Source organism: Sinohyriopsis cumingii, chromosome 15 (genome assembly GCF_028554795.1).
Source record: "Sinohyriopsis cumingii isolate HCF-2022 chromosome 15, ASM2855479v2, whole genome shotgun sequence".
Classification (NCBI taxonomy): domain Eukaryota; kingdom Metazoa; phylum Mollusca; class Bivalvia; order Unionida; family Unionidae; genus Sinohyriopsis; species Sinohyriopsis cumingii.
The window spans coordinates 136,294,467-136,311,989 of NC_142975.1; the positions used below are offsets into that span (position 1 = coordinate 136,294,467).

At 36.3% G+C, this 17,523-nt stretch overlaps 1 protein-coding gene across 4 annotated transcripts; it reads left to right on the forward strand.

Annotated features, from left to right (window-relative positions):
• Positions 1-4,068: 4,068 nt before the first annotated feature.
• Positions 4,069-17,523, forward strand: LOC149782855 (uncharacterized). 4 transcript variants are annotated; one of them, XM_089934389.1, is made up of 6 exons: positions 4,069-4,270; positions 10,540-11,208; positions 11,653-11,695; positions 12,180-12,908; positions 13,769-14,486; positions 15,395-17,523. In XM_089934389.1, the coding sequence occupies exons 4-6, from the start codon at positions 12,212-12,214 to the stop codon at positions 16,116-16,118; spliced, it is 2,139 nt and encodes a 712-aa protein (XP_089790515.1). In that variant the 5' UTR covers positions 4,069-4,270; positions 10,540-11,208; positions 11,653-11,695; positions 12,180-12,211; the 3' UTR covers positions 16,119-17,523. The 4 variants fall into 4 exon arrangements, with proteins under 4 accessions (XP_089790515.1, XP_089790513.1, XP_089790516.1 ...); XM_089934387.1 differs by lacking the exon at positions 10,540-11,208 and having other exon boundaries at positions 4,070-4,270; XM_089934390.1 differs by lacking the exons at positions 4,069-4,270; positions 10,540-11,208 and adding an exon at positions 5,291-5,453.

The following is a 17,523-nucleotide window of genomic DNA, read 5'->3' on the forward strand; positions in this document are numbered from 1 at the left end:
CAGATTCCGATAGGATGTTTCAAATGCGCTCAACCCATTCGTTTCTATCTGGAACATCATTATAATCCTGCTATAGTTTCAAATACATGATATAAGATAGTTTCGTTTGTTTACCATAAATGCGATTTAACCAATATCCGACCATTCTCCTTTTTATTTGCAAGTGTGGCGGGTTCTAACAAGTTCACCATACAGCATATACGTGTGGGATTTTTTTTAACGTTTAGCATATATTTCTGAAAATCTTAATTAACCCATTCCATCATATCATTCAAAACCCAAGATCTCAGCCGCGAATGTGGGAATTGGGACTATTGTCATATCCAAAAATTTAAGCTGACAGTCAACAGGCAAGTCAAGATGTAATATTCTTTTCTTAAGAAGGGACATAGTCTTCCTGGCTTGACAAATCAGGTTCTTAATCCCTAAGAAATATATACTATTCTCTGTTAGGGTCAGCCCATAATATTTATAATTTCCGATAATTTCAGGTTCCGATTCTACTAATTTGAACTTCACATTTTTCTGTTTCTACAATTCCCAATAATCATAATTTTTGTTTTGCTTGTGTAAACGAAAAGTTTATTTTTTTGGCAGTAATTAGAGAATACTTCAAGGCTATTTGGCAAATCTCTTGTATTATCTTAAAATACATAAGTATCGTCTGCATAGAGTAAAACAAATAGTTCTAAATATCTCACAATATCTCCATCTCATAAATCAACTGTAATGTCATTACAATTCGAGTTCAAAAAGCTACTCTCGATATCATTTAGATACAGTGCAAATAACATGGGAGAAAGGTTCTCTCCTTGTCTAACTCCTTTACTACAAGTAAATAGCCATGATTTATTTTCATTGTGGAATATACAAGACTTTACATTCATATACATATTCATTATCACCTTGAGTATTTGCCCATTTATACCAGTATTAATTAGTTTTCTCCATAAGCTAACTCTCCATACCCTACCGATAGCCTGAATAAAATCCACAAAAGTGAGAGAGAAAAAAATGGTTTATGTCTTCTGTTTAAATCATTCATTAAGGCATACAGTACAAAAATATTATCAGTTGTGGAGTACCGTTTCCAAAAACTGGCCTAGGCCTCGGATAGTAAATTGTTATCTTCTAGACAAAGCGAAATCCAACTGTGAAGAACAGCAATAAATACCTTACCAAGACAACTCAACAGAGTAATTTGCCTGTAATTGGTAGGATCTGATTTATCTCCCTTATTTTATAACTCGGTTTAATCAAACCTGTAGTCCAGGTTTCTGGGGCAACACCCGTATTTAAAACCAGGTTAAAAAAGACTTACAAAAACGGGAAGAAAAACTTCTCCTGTACATTTCAAGCATACATTCAAGATGGAATCTTCACCATTAGACTTGTTTGGTTTCAAATTTCTTCGTACTTTCAGTATTTCCTTTGAAGATACTGGTTCATTTAGTACTTTGTACTGTTCTATATTTAATGGTTCTTCATTCATATCTGTCTCGTCATTATTCTCATTGATCGAGTTTATGTTCCTAAAATATCATAAAATTTATTCATTTCGATAAGTATGTCATCCTTTGCTTTAGTAAAATTATTTATTATTGATCAGTATTGTTTAGGAATTGTTGTTTCATGTTTCTTAGTTTACCCTGAGTTGCCTTCCTAGGGAGGTCTAATAATTTCTGATCATTTTCTTGTAATTTCTACTGGCATAAAGCATGTCATTCTTACTTTGGGGGTGGGAGGTAGGGGTGGGTGTAGTCGTTAGTGATTTTCTTTTTAGCAATATGATATTAATTTCTAGCTAGGTTACATTCTTTCCCCCAAAATGGCTTACTATGTACTTTATTATGGTATATCAGCTTATTGTTTCTATTTGCTATTTTCTATTTTCTAATTTTATAAGAACTATTTAAAAGATTTGTTGCAGTTTTGTCAGAAATTGCATTAAACTTCTTCATCGATATTTATCGTTTCCCTCAATTCATGTAGTTGTTAATTAAAGTTTCCACTGCCTCTCTTCAAATACTTCTTATGAACATATTTTTCTTATCAGATCTCCACAATCGTTTTTGACACATTTTGACTCAAATATGCACGAATTCACTTCGTTGTGTACCGTGAAAGTTACTACATTATGAATGTTCAGACAGCATTTGACACAAATCATGAACACAAAATTGTTTGATGGAAGTTAAACCTCCTGCAGTGGCTACTAAATAGTCTATAACATTTTCACCTTTACTTGTATATTTGCCTATTCCTCGGTCATATCTGATTCTTGAGTTAGCTATATACATATTGCAGTTTATACAAAGTTTAACATGCGATTGACATAGTTATTTGGCCTCATGGCGTAACGAGTCCGGGCAGGGTCTGCCTGTCGAGCAATTATACTACGCGATCATATTATTAATATAAAAACTATAATAGGCTCTCAATATTACCGACGTGAAAAAATGGAATAAAAAATGTGCGATGAAATCGCCAATAGAACCGCGCTACTCGTGGAAAAAAAAAAAAAAAAAAAAAAAAAAAAAAAAACATACACGCGTGTGGTCGTAGATGCGATGTGCAGAATCGCAGTGGCAATATATGTTGGGCCTTGGTGTAGCAGGAATTGCAGAAAGAGGTATAACAATTGTTGCTCGAGTCATATCAATAGTTGTCGCGTGACTGGTGTCGCTGCTAACATAATTTTTATACAATTACATTCACAAATAGTGTCTATTCGGAACTTTTCGAGGCATCACAGCTTAGTCTCGGTACGATTAATACACTTTATTCAGTGGCTATCGAGTAAAAAACGATTGGCATGGGCACGTTCGAAATGGTGATGGCGGAAATGGAACACCACCGACTCTCCCCGCAGATATACCAAATAGAGACGGCCGCCAGCAAACAAAATGAGATGACCGATTTACAGGCAGTGAAAATCGTGTTGTTTGCCAGCGTAATAACGTCTACCACCATGATTATCGGTGCACTGGCCTGGTTTCAGCATCTCTTAGTAACTCCGCTAGGCTCACCGCAAGTTTACGAGTGTAAGCCATGGAATACTTCACCTCATTTTAAAGCAAACTAATACATTATATATATATATATATATATATATATATATATATATATATATATATATATATATATATATATATATATATATATATATATATATATATATATGTATGTATATATATATATGTATATATATATGTATATATATGTATGTATATATGTATATATATATATATATATATATATATATATATATATATATATATATATATATATATATATATATATATATATATATATATATGTGGGGTTGAGCTTTGGAAACGCTTAAAATGCTGGAGCTTCCTGGAGCTTTGCTCCTTGGGCCACCACCTAGGGCAGGATCGAGGTGGGGTGGAGGGTGGTGAATTTCTGAGGCTTCCGGAAACTCGAACCAGGCTAAGAAAACGGACACACACACACACACACACACACACACACACACACGTCTTGTCACTTTAAAAGTATTCTTGCGCATGTTTATTGGGTTTAATGCACGCTTTGAGTAAATAGACAAATAAGACTTTTGCTTTGGTGCCCCTGCAAGGAAAATCAGGGCGCTTTTGAAATTTTGGAACAATTCCCCTCTCCCACAACACTTTAACTGATCCGGCCCTGCCATCAGTGGTTCCTTCCCACATACCTTTGTCTATCCCCCCTCCCCCTCCAGTAATATTCCTGGATCCGCCTCTGCATACCACATGACTAAATCAGCCTTTCTTTTTGCTGTTTTTACACAATAATATATGTATCTGAATTTTGCTGATTAAGGGGCTCGCTTTCTTTAGTTTCTTTGTCTATTATGGAATAGTTTGCACAGCGAAAGTTCTATCATTATATATCATTTTCGCTCCTTTTGGATGTATAGAAAGGCCCTTAAAATTCCAAAGCCGAAATATATTGTATATTTTATAATTACCTTCCCATCGGAGGCCCCTAAAACTTAAAGTCAGACTAACTGCCTTCCGTTTCCACCATTCACACTGCTCTAATATACCCCCTCCCCACGCTGACAAAGAAACTTCTATAAATAGCAGACTCCAGATCAAAGCCATACTTCTTTGCAGGAGATTTTCATTCGCTTCCATTTCGACCTTGGATGACCTATTCCACAAGTATATATGATGCTGATGTTGACGATACTGATTTTGTACATAAGAGAATACCAATAGAAGGATAATGCGGATACTTATCAAATCCGGAATAATACACTGAGGTAAGGCACGTTTTGGTAGCTTATTCATTGAGTTGCATTCTGCACAATTTATTTGCCACCCCCACCCTTCCGAAAACAAAAGCAGCGGGACAGAAAACAATATTGCGGCGTTATATGGCTTATAGGCCATCTAATTCCAATAATTACGGACTAGCGGACTGTTGAACGTTTCAATCACGCACTCATTTGTGCCTGAATTAAAAAGAAAATCGCCGCTGCCATTTTTTATTTCCATGCTCCAAGCAACGGACACTCTTTCAGAATATATTACTTTCTTAAGGCTGTTTGATTCTTGGTAACGTCATGACGCATGCCACTTCTTAGTAACCTGAGCCGTATGCACTATCATTGCAAGTAAAGAATTCCTTACTTTTTCTTCTTATCTATTTTGCAAAATATTCCCATTCTGCACTAAACCCGTCGCACAGAAAATATCGCAGAAAATTAAGTCTTGTGCAGTAAAAAGCGGATTTCGCCACCAAATTCATATGGTTTCGGCAATGGCATTATCAGACCCTACATTGGTAACCCACTGTGAGGAATATGGTTCAATTTCGCAACTTTTTTTTTTTCTTCGGAAATGCGTGCTCGTAATTTTACATCAGGTTTAAAGGAATTCAGAAAAAGTAAACATTTTTAATCTTGGGCCAGCTGATATAGCTCTGTTTATGTGCACGAAAATTAAACACAGAAATACTAGGCTGAGCCTGGGGTCAAACGATATGTGCAGACGTCACATACGTACAGACAATCACAAAGACATTGACCAATTTCCTCCCATTTTAGAGAAACCTAATTAACTGTCCTCAATAAATATTTTCATTCAACCAGACTCTCGTGTGGCTTCGTTAGATCTCCGTAACGATAAGAGCTTTTCTCGTATCTTCAGAACGAGGCTTTCCTAAAGACTTAAAAATATTATTTCATTGGCTGATGGGGTGAGATGAGATGAGATCTTAAACAGTTGTCTTGAGAAGATTACATGCGCACGGACAGTTTCACTAACTGGGACATTCTCAAGACGGTTTACTTCCGAGAGGAAAAAAAATATTGTAAAAATGAACAGATTATTTTCCAAACGGCCTATTTTCGAGAACAAAACGTCGTAGGGATTATTACTTATGTTTGAGACGATTTACTCTCCAGAGCAAAGTGTACACTAATTTGAATTGCTTTTTTCGTGGTAAGTTGACATTCTAGATCGGTTTAATTGAAATGATTTGTAGTCTGGTTACCTGTGTAATTTTCTTTTTATCGTTCCTCACAAACAGTTAATGCGGAAGATTCAACTTGAGTCATAAATAATAATTAAACTTTTTGGGGTAAATGCCTCTTTGTTCTGTTTTTGGCTCTAATCTTAACGCTAGGCAGCGGAAAATTACTTTGTTGTATAGATGGTCACTAATAAAGTTTAGATTAAATTATCAGATGCCTTTGAGGAAATAATTGGTCTGGGAGCATTAAATGCGCAGCAGTATTACAGACCACAGGGGCTTTTCACGTGACGTCACAAAACGTGTGTAAATCAATATCCATCATTTTGATTCTCTAGACACACAAACTGGCACCTAACAACATTGTTCATCCCACATAATTATGAAGGCATGTCTCATTTTGTGCACAAGGATATAACATAACATCACATTATGTTGTGCATATCAACTGCACAGACCAAATGCGTAACTTTTCTCCTTTTTTTTCTTGAAGTAAAACATTGAAATTTCAACCATCTTTGTTATTCTTTCATAAACAAATAGATTCATCAATAAACTGGTGCATAAACAAATGGATACACAAACAAGCAGAAACATATAATGATTTTCAATTTACATGGGCTGAAATCAATCATTTGATTATAGTTTAAGTTAAGAAACCAATTGTTAATATATATTTTCATATTTTTAAAAGTATTTAAAAAATAATCTGTTTTGACATTCGGTACAAAGTCACGCTCCGTTTGGCAAATGTTTCGTTTTAATACACTTAAGAAGAAATTTCTTTGAACGGTTATCGCTTACATTCAGTATCATCCTACGTTCATAATCTTCACCACAAATAAAATATTTGACCCTACTTATTAAAACCGTTTTGTCAGCTGTCTTTGGCACGTGCACGTGTTTGCGAAAAGCATTTGTACATAAAAGTTCTGGTATAATACACATGCTATGAAATTTTATTTTCGTAACTGGTATTGTATACAGAAGATCATTGTCTGCAAATACTATTTCAAGGTGAAAAGCTTAGGGACATCAATGGACGTCATATTACCAAACGGCTGACCTAATTACCAAAGTATAGAATTTGGTTAAATTTTACCTTATTAGTGTTTCATTAGATCGAAGCAAAGTAGAACTGAAAATATTTGTATGTAAAAATACGAAAAAGAATAAAATAATGGTGTCAACCCCATGTCTTCTAGACATGTTACCTATCTGCCTATGCATTAACACACTTTGGCGAAAATTAAGGACCGTGTGCTCAGCTGCCATAGTTCATATATATATATATATATATATATATATATATATATATATATATATATATATATATATATATATATATATATATATATATTCAGATAGCAACTTAGACCCGTGTGCCTTTGAAATGTTCGCAAACTGAACGGGTTTTACGCTGTTCTGTTCAAGTCAGAAGGTAGTATTAACAACGTAGATAATGATCAAACACTGTATATGAGGCGCCGTAGCGGAAAAAAGCTGGTCCAATCAGAACGTTGCCGTTGAAATTTTGATGTCACATGTCCAGAATTCCAATGTCAAGTGTTGTATCAAAACTGTTTGTCCTTAAAGTTCCATTTTCTAGGTCGAGATTTTCGATTGTATGTTGAATTAAACAATAGTGGTTGAAAGTTATATTTTATATGTCGAGGTTTTAGACTGTGTCGTTTGAATTACACGGCAGTGGTTGAAATTTCAAGGTCATACGTCGAGACTTCCTGATTTACGTATTGGTTCAAAGAGTTTATGTTGAAAGTTCGAATCTGATATGTTGAGTATTTAGATTTCATCTGTTGAATTACACAGCGTTGGTTGAAAATTGGTTGCCCAGTGTCGGGGTTTTAGACTGTATCTTCATAACTAAACGACGGTTGTTGAAATTTTAATGTCATATGTCGAGAGCTTCAATTTAACATGTTGAATCACATTGACTGTGCTGAAAGTTCGATTTCGTATGTTGAGTTTTCACCACTGTATCTGTTGAATTGCTCAGCGGTGATTGAACATTTTACTGTGCTTGTCAGAATTGTTATTTTTATCTAATGAAATGATGTGTTGGTGTTAAAGGTAACATTACAGATGTCCACTTTAACAATTCAAAATAAATATCGAGTAATAAGATACATCATTCGTGTATTCAGTTATGAGGCGCCTTTACATTTCATGCATTTACAGTTTGAAAGTTACCATTCACAGGTCGAGAATTACTATGAATTTCTTCACTATATGTCGCTCTCGTGAACGGACCGCGTTATTTTTCAGCAAGGAGGCTGCTTCTCGTTGCTATGAAATTCAACAGATGAAATCTAAATACTCGCCATATGAAATGGAACTTTCATCACAAACAGTTGCATACAACGTGTGAATTAGAAATTCTCAACATATGGTATTGAAATTTCAACCACCGCTGTGTAATTCAAGATATACACTGTAAAACGTCGACATAGGAAATAGAACTTTTAACCACCACTATGTAATTCAACATATTATATCTAAAATCTTGATCTCGAAAATGGAACTTTAAGGACGTGCAATTTGATCCAACACGTGATAATGGATTTCTCGACATACGACATCGAAATTTCGCTGCAACTTTCTCATTGGGCCAGCTTTTGTCCGCTACGGCGCCTCATACACTGTAGTATCTGATCAGCACGCTAATTACGCGATGGCAGTTCTGGATATATGCTGTTCACATTTGGCTGTCTTGTGCGTTAAACACGTGCAAATGCGGTGATCGGTGAACGCACAATAAATGCATTTTGTTGCTGTTATTGTTGTTGTTTGTTTTTTTTTTGTTTTTTTTTTTATCTTTGCGGACTCTGATGTAGAATAGACCGGATGAGACTAATGATGGAGCTAACCTTTTTTGCACTTTGATGCGCCTCTTGATCATGTTGCATTTTAGAAGGTCTTTTACTTTTCATGAGTTTATGAAGAAAAAAAAACCTGCATGTTTATGGCTTTTCCCATATTTGCCTTCATCTTTGTTTAATATGCCATTTTTCTAGATTCCTAAATTTACATGACACAGTATAGTCAGAATTGTGCCGATGTAACCTTGGACATCACACGCAGGCACACATATTTACATAAATAAATATACTTGTCTGTAGACTGATCCCTCTTCGCTCCCACACATTTGCACGTAGTCTGCCAAAGGTGAAACTTGCTTTAACAATTCGGCATTGGTTTCATCATCGTTTATAACTGCACGTGACAGCGTGCTGTCAAGATAGGTGAACTTGTCCACTTCCACTGCCAGGAGGCTTTGGTTATTTACAGTGATGGTAGGCTCTGCGTAAGGTTTTCCTGCTGCAGGTTGTTGCATCACTTGTGTCTTCTTCAAACGGACTGTGAGACCGAAATTGCCTCATGCTGAAAGGAAATGGTCCATACTGTGTTGTATGCCAGACTCACATTTGGTATTCGGAGAATTGTCATCAGCAAATAGGAGATTACGAACAATCACTTCCTGTGATTATCCTCGTGTCATGGCAATGGAAAACAGCGATATGCTTGGCAATGAACATCATACTGAAGAGGGTTGGGGCCAACACACATTCCTTCTTGACTTCATTGGTAACTGTGAATGGTTCAGATGACTCGCCGCCGTCCACGACACAAGCGAGCATGCCATCATGGAAGTGCCGAACTATGAATTTCTCCGTGCAATAAACTATTTCAGTGATCATCCATGGGCCCTGACGGCTAACAGTGTCCAAAACTTTTATCAGGTCGATGAATGTCGTGTGCAGGTCGTGTACAGGCTGGAGTTCTGCTCCTGGAGTTGACGAACTGCAAGCACCATGTCTCGTCCTTTTCAGAATCCACATTGACTCTCTGACACATTGACGACGGATACACAGATGGATTTCTGGTGTATAGTTCCCTGAGACGACTTTCTTTTTCCCCAAAAAAAACTTCATCTCTGTGACTGAAATGCGCATGAAGATATTGGCTGTGACTTAAATATGCACAAGGAAACGGGCGTCCGCCTTACCGGGGGGGGGGGGGGGGGGGGCAAAGTGATAATAAACGGGATTTATTTTTATACTACTTCAATGAATTTTAAAGGGGGGGGGCAGGGCAACTACCCCTCGCCCCCCCCCCCCGGAAGCTCTGAAGGGCACTCTAATTTAGGGTTAGCACTCCCAAAATATCTACTGGTGCAGACTTAGCAGACGACAATTTATCCCTGGAAATGTAATGGAGAAATGGAGTGAGAAATGTAATGGAGAAATGGAGCCCTGGAGTGAACAGAATTTACCCATTTCCATATTTCACTCTATCATTTGTGTTGGATGTATCTATATAGGCACACGTAGTTTATAAACTAGTAGTATTATATATTTTTCTTTCAGAAGATACTATAAAGTGATTCTTAAAATCTTAAAAAATAAAATAAATTGTAACGCACATAGCAAAATATGGCGTACAGTCGATGCAAATCGGGAGGTATTCGGGCATATTTAAACAAAAGGTAGCAGTATATATATATATATATATATATATATATATATATATATATATATATATATATATATATATATATATATATATGGTCTTATAGGAAGTAAGTGCTAGGGAAGAGCGAAAACCAATAAGGTTTTGTAAAATTTAAAAAATAATTTATTTCCCTAGTTTACAACTGAAACTTCTAAAAGAACTTGCATCAAATCCAAAATAGTCCTAATCATTTTATCACAAGTCGAAATGCGTAAGTTCCAACTGAATTCCAGGGGTATTCCAAATAAGTTCCAATATTTAATGTGTTGATATCCTTGTATTGTCGGACATGGTAATGTGCCAATGGCCTGAATTGTGATGATGTTGTTATGTATATTTGATTCAATTTATATTTGATTTAATTAAATTGTTTGTAAGTTTTAAAATCTTTTAATTTTAATTTCATTACATGTCATAGTAATGTAATTTTGTTTACTAGGAATTTTTTATTTTCCAGAAATTAGTTTGACCTGACAGTTTAGTTGAAAACACCTAAAAATAGAACTTTGTATCTTTTTGAAGACCTAGTTCCTGACCTTGATTGAGAATCAAGTAAACAACTTTTTTTTTCAAAAATCATTCTTTATGTGTGAATGAAAATAGTGAAATCGAGGCTGACTGGGACTACGTGACTTTAGACGTAAATACTCGAAATTCTGGAGGGTTGACACCTCATCCAGGAATCTGTTTTGCGTCTCAGGCTACTATATAACCTCTGTCTATAGAGAAATTAGTCAGTCGGGCTTCTAAACACTGGGACGTAAAGTGTTTTTTGCTTTCTTTATGTTGTGACCAGTTGAATTATATTTTAAATTTTCTTCAAACTATTTGGATTCTAAAAAACAATTTTTTTTTCCTGGAGAAAATACTGATTGTGGGCAAACAACAGAAAAACAAAGATACAAAGTTCTATTATTAGGTGTTTTCCTATTGAGTGCTCATACAGAAATGTTGGACAAAGACATTTCTTGAAATTTTATTCGGAAATTCAAACATCGGAATATTGTCTGTGGAACAACAAAGAACTGTAGACACATCACAATACAAGCTATAGCATACGTCATCGCCTTCATTTTGGATTTTTCGTCGGGACGTGAACTCGAATTTCATTAGAACATTTCATTACTAGGACTTCTAAAATTTAATTCGTGGATTATTCTTGGATCATTATTGGATTATATTCTTAAAACCGTAAGTTCTTATTTTCATTTTTACAATGTTTTTCCAGGGAAATAAATTAATTGTTAAATTTTTCAAAGCTTGTTGTTTTCACTCTTTCTTTGTTACTGTTTATTAGAGTCTAAACACGTAATAATGCAGTAACATTCTTTTGATGAATCACAATAATATGATCCGAATATGTTCTTGTCTGAATTCACTATAATTTCAAATTAATATTTCTGTAAAAGAATACTGTTGGTGACCGCTTTGAATTTCCAGTCAGTAATAATATCAATAAATAATTCCACCCAGTGAAGTACTGGATACAACAATAAGACTGATTCTGCTTCAGTATTTTATGGCAAGAATGAGTAATGTGTAGAGAAACAAGATTATATAGCTCTCTACCTGATCTAGGTCGCAATTACCACTTTCTGAAAATACTCTGTCACTTAATGTCATTTTCCATTCCAGAACATTCTGTCAGAATCAAGACTATCTTTTAACTCAAATTCAGGTAAATGTGTTTACATTAATAATGATTTTAATATTTAATCCACACAAAGAGACAATTTTAGCTATGTATTATGTTGTTTACAAATTAATGTCTATAGTCTGGTATACAGTAAACTTGATTGTGGGCAAAGGTCAGTTACAAAATACAAACATAACATATAATCATTAAGAAAAGCCAGTTAATCATACAAATTAAATATATACGGTAATAATTAAATGGTTAAATTGGATCTAAATGACATCTCTAAACTAGAAAAACGTGGACGTTTGGGGCAGGTGGACGAATTGTTAAAACACATATTTTTTATATGTGTATTGGATGCTTGTTTAAGACAAATTATTATTTCTTCATAGATGAGACCTTTCAAACAAGTTTTTATCATATATAATCTAGTATATTTTATTATCGATACTCATTATTTACATGAAATGCTTTTACACTCGAATCGGTAAAGTAACTTAATGTACGTTTCTTTTCGTTTAAGCGAAATTTAAAGGGTAGCGGAGAGACGATACAATGTCAGAGAAAGTCAGTGTTATTAATAAACAAGGTGGCGCTAACGGTTCTCTTGGTAGTTCAGAATTCCACTTTGGTATGGGAGATTACCGTAAAGCGCTTGAGAGTGCAAAGACAGCTCTTCAACTTGACGGTACAAATATCACGGCCTGCATCTTAGCGGCGAGATCGGCCACAAAACTCAAACGTTTCGAGGAATCTTATAATTTCTACCGGGATGGTCTGAAGATTGATCCCAAAAATAAAATCATCGCTGAAGAACTAATAGATCTCCAAAATATACTTCTGGATCACTTTGAAAAGATGAGTCTTGAAGCGGAAGAACATGACTTTAATGTGGTACATTTGTGTTCGCAAGATGTATATCCCGGAGATGAGGAACATTTTCTTCTTGAGAAAGAAATTCTGGAAAAAAAGTACAAAGTGAACTGCAGTTTGTCCACTAAGACAGTCGATCTTCTTAAAAAGAAAGAGGCAGCGCAAATTTTGATGAAAGCACACACCAACGTGTTGGCGGGAAATACAGAAGATGCCATAAGACAATGCAGTTTAGCTCTAGACGCTGATCCTCTCAACCTTGCAGCCAGGCAACTGCGGGCTCAACTTCATCAAGAGAAGGGCAATATTGAACAGTCTGTACAAGACATATGGGCGATACCGAAGCCGAATCGAACCGTAGACATCTGGAAATTTGGAGGTATAAACTAGTCATACATTGTATTTACAATAGTGGCCTTTTGCTCCTAGAGCATTCCGCGAATGGAGAGAAACAACAATTTGTAATATCGTTTCCAGTGTGGAATACCCCATTAGTCTAACAATGTACGCCATATTGTGCATTCGGCCTTCATCTTTTAGTAACTTATACTAATTTGCGACCTCACAATGAAATACAGACCATAGCATAGCCTTTCGTATTTCGGAAAGGATGAAACATTCACATCTACTGCAGTAATTTAAGTGAAAATTGCTTCTGACAAATTGTTGTATTTTGTTTAAAGCGTTAATACATAGAAGTTAGATATTTACTCAAGTTATTCTCTTAGTCTGCCTGCGAGGAAGATTTTCTTTTTATATTTTCATATCCGAAATCGACGAATTTGCACATTCAAATATTGCCATATTTGTAACTCTTCACCTATAATCATTTTCATGAAATTGCGTGGGCGACTTATCTGTTAAAATTGCCTTAGCGGAAAGCGATAGACAGCACCAATTTCACCTCCTTATCAACTGGCTCAACAATTGTATGTAATAGCTTTCTTTTTACACATTCAGAAAATCCCCCAAAACTTTATTTTACCACCGCAAATAGGTACATCAGTGGGTTGACAAAGGAACGGATGTAATCCATTAAAGTCATAACTATATACATTATGTCGACTTTTCGTTCCCGAATTACCGACGCAAATCTTAGAGTTTAACCCGCCTTATCTTTGAAAAGCTGAGCTGATTCGGATTGAATTTTTTTTTATAGTTTCTGCTCACTTAAAATTGAATTGATTCATTGCAGTAGATGTTATGTTGTTTTAGCAATGACGTGATATTTTCTTTCAGGTATACTTTTACATCAACTTGGCCTACCAGTTCTGGCCGAATTTTGGTATCGAAAAGCAACGTCTTTGTCTCAGATGAAGGACGTAGAGGCGGCCATGTTATTCCAAAAAGTCCGTGTCGAACGGATTTATGGTCAGTTGACAATTAGCTACCCTATCAGAGTTGATTTCACAAAATATGGAAGAAGCGTTTTCGCAACAAAAAAGCTGAACGAAGGGGTTATCGCCTTTCAAGACAAGCCTGTTCTTATCGGGAAATTGCTCCAGTTTAGAGACGTTTCTGCTTGTGACCATTGTGCGGCATCTCTTCTCACTCCCACCGAGTATTTCAGGAACAAATACGCAGAATTTAATCCCACTCTAAAGCGTCTGATCCAGGAGAAATGGCCAAAGGATGATTCAGTGAAATGTTCCTCGTGTCAGCGAGAGACTTACTGTAACGAGCAGTGTCAGAATGAGGCTTGGGAACAGTACCATCAAATCATCTGTCCTGCCAAAAATGTGAATGCGCGCGCACTCTATGACCTCCATGATTCAGGCGGATGGATATCGAATAAGGACGGGGTTAAGGAGGAGATATGGTCACTTCAGTACAGCCCCATCTTGCTAGCTCGGATGTGGGCCATGATAGTTACGGAAGCCAAGAGACTTATGAGACAGAGTGGACTTACTCAACCCACTGTAGAACACTGGGCAAAGGCGAAGATGCCGTTACGAAAGTAAGCGGTAACTGATCATAATACATACAAAGTACTGATGCTGTTATGTGGTTAAAAGAATGTACCAACATATTACTTCAGCATGTTGCACACTCCTTTCTTTGATTATATGTGTGTGTCTGTGTGTGTGTGTGCGTGTCGGTTTGATTCTTTGGTCTCGTTTTCAAAAAGTCTGTATATAAACGAAGCCTTATGAGAAAAGAGAACATGACTATAAATTCCAATAAGCAATCTCAGCATCAAATTTCAAACGAGTGATGGGACGAGTTTCATTTCCATTCGCGTTTTTCAAACACGTGCACATCCCGACCTTGCTTGTTTATATATTAAATGTCGGGTAAATACTCTTCCAGTGTTTAAATAATTCATTCAATGTTTGGGTTTTGTTGGGAAAAGGTGTCCGGATGTGCAAATTATAAATTTCGACTCAGCGTTCAGAGGTGGGTGGATGGAAGCCGGGGGTGGCATAGGTGTTTTGCTGGGAACCAATTCCAGGTTAATATAAAAGCTGTTACATGTCTCTTGTCATATTTTCACGTAACATTCTAAGAAATTAAATGGTTTTTAATATAAAAAAGATTATTATGCCAACTCTTAAGAAAAACATGTTTTTCAAAGATGTTAGAACTCAAGATAGTTTCATTTTGCAACATGTAGATGCAACGATATATATTCAACAACATTAGTATAAAATTTATAAAAATCAGTATTTATTGTAAATATTCCCGTGTTTTCACAACATATTCAACAAACATCAGTGTTTTGTTTGTATGTTTTATGCTGTTTAATTTTCAAAACATTCACTAAAAAGTATAGTTTATGTAATGTTTTGGTTTCTTTTATGCAAAAATTTAAATTAAACTTTCCTAGGAAACCATACAATTTATTCTTTTCTTTTTTGCATTTAGGTTCATCGTCTTTGGCAAATCTAATGCTGCCTCGAAATTGCCTGAGATCTTCAATATGATGCGGGCCATTTTCAGTGATTGTGGAGACAGCGTTAAGTATGACATAACCGAGGATGAGTTCAATGCTCGTTATTACCAAGCCACGTGCAACTTACAGGCATATTCATCTTCCATATTTACGCCTCTTCACGTCTTCCTCCAAAACTTGTCTGAAGCCGAGGGCGTCACCACGATGCTATTGCTGCAGCATGTGAAAGAAGAACCAAAAGTAGCAACATTTGCAGGAATGTTTCCTCTGCACGCGTGCCTGAATCATGCGTGTGACAATAACGTTGAGATTATTGATGGCATGGTGGATGGACGTCCCGGAGTGAACGTGCTCGTTTTCCGGGAAATAAATGCAGGAGAAGAGCTTTTTACCACCTACATAGACACGACGATGCCTAGAAAAATTCGACGCGCGTGGCTCTTTAGATCGTTCAACTTTTGGTGCCAGTGCCGACGATGCCAATTTGAGGGGGACGGTCCTACTATTTGTACCAACTGTGGGAAATATGCACAAAAGGACAAGAAGTTTCCGCATTGTGGAAAATGTCAGAAAGCCTGGTACTGCTCTGTCCAGTGTCAAAAAGAAGCATGGGTTAAAGGACACAAGGTCATCTGTCAGTTGCAACACTCTAAGATAAATCTGAAAGCAACTGATACCGCTCTACAAGACAGGTGAAATGTATGTGAGGTTAGAGATTTTACCAGCGTAATCACATATTATAAGCTGCACATAGATGGTGTTTTTGAACAGCTTTACTGCCTGCATATATATTTTTTGATTCGTATATCGGCTACATGTTGAGTTTGTTGCTTTCTTTCTTATTTTTCTCGTTCAGTTGGACTCCAATTAAAAGGATAGAAGCAAACAATATCTGGACAAGACTGGCAAAATCAGTAAGTTAAACTTACAAAATAGCAACAAAAGACATTCTGACAACCCTACATCAGAGGCAAGTCCATTATATTTGGCTTTTTTGGCAGTGGCTTTGTGTGACAATGTTGTTTTGGGGCTTAACGCCACTTCTTAGCGTAAGATAGGCTATATAATATGTCGCCCAGTATAACTGGTGGATTAAGAACCAGTATTTAAAAAAAAACCGGTGAGAACCACCGACCCACGGGATGCTTCTGGCAGCTTACTCGCATATTCACATTGGCCGAGTCGGAGACTTGAACACATGCGGACAGGGTTGAGATGGCAGTGATCGGTAAAGGCGAGCGCTTTTGACCAATCGGACAACCGGGGCCCCTCAACAGTCAAGGTAACAGCTGGTCGAAAAGTTCGATGAAATCAGAGCCGCATAGACAAGAAAACCAGGCGAGATAAAGCAGCTGCTATTTCAGTCTCTGTTGTGAGCTGCATCATTTTAGCTAAAGACTGCTTTCAGTAATATTACGGGCAAAATGTTGCTTCGAACCGGACAGTGCAGTTTCGAAAAACACGCTAGATTCCTTGTAAGCTTTTGGCTCGAATTTTGTAATAAGCGCTATTTTGTGAAAACATTAAAGTGGGCGAAAAGCTTTACCAGTTTTGCTCTTTACCTAGACAGTGTTTCTTGTCAGAGCGGCTGATTTCCAAACACTTCGAACAATGTTTTGAATCGGCCAAGAAGGGCAGACATTTAATTTTGAAGTAGAAGTGAACGAAGTCTGGGATTGGCTAGTTCAATATACAAACACCAATGAACGAGTTTATCGTACTTCAAGCGAAACCATGACAAGTTTTTGGCCCACACCTAAAAGTTCAATTCGCAGCGTGATACAGAGAGTTATGCCGATTAGTGTATTCAGGATATAGCTACTAGAAAATTTACAACTGAAAATGACATACTCGGGCATACACCAAATAAAATGAAGGAGGGAAAATCTAAAACGCTGTAAGGGTATTAGAGATTCCAAGTGAAAGAAAGAGAAACTTTTTTACAGACGAAGAACAAGACTTAATGTACATCTAAGACGAGACCTTACTTAGACTTAAATAAAAAGTCTTTACCGGCTCTATCAAGAAATCGATAAAAGATGTTTTTATAAAATTGGAGAAAAATACATTGATTTTAATAAAGGCTAAACAATTATAGAGA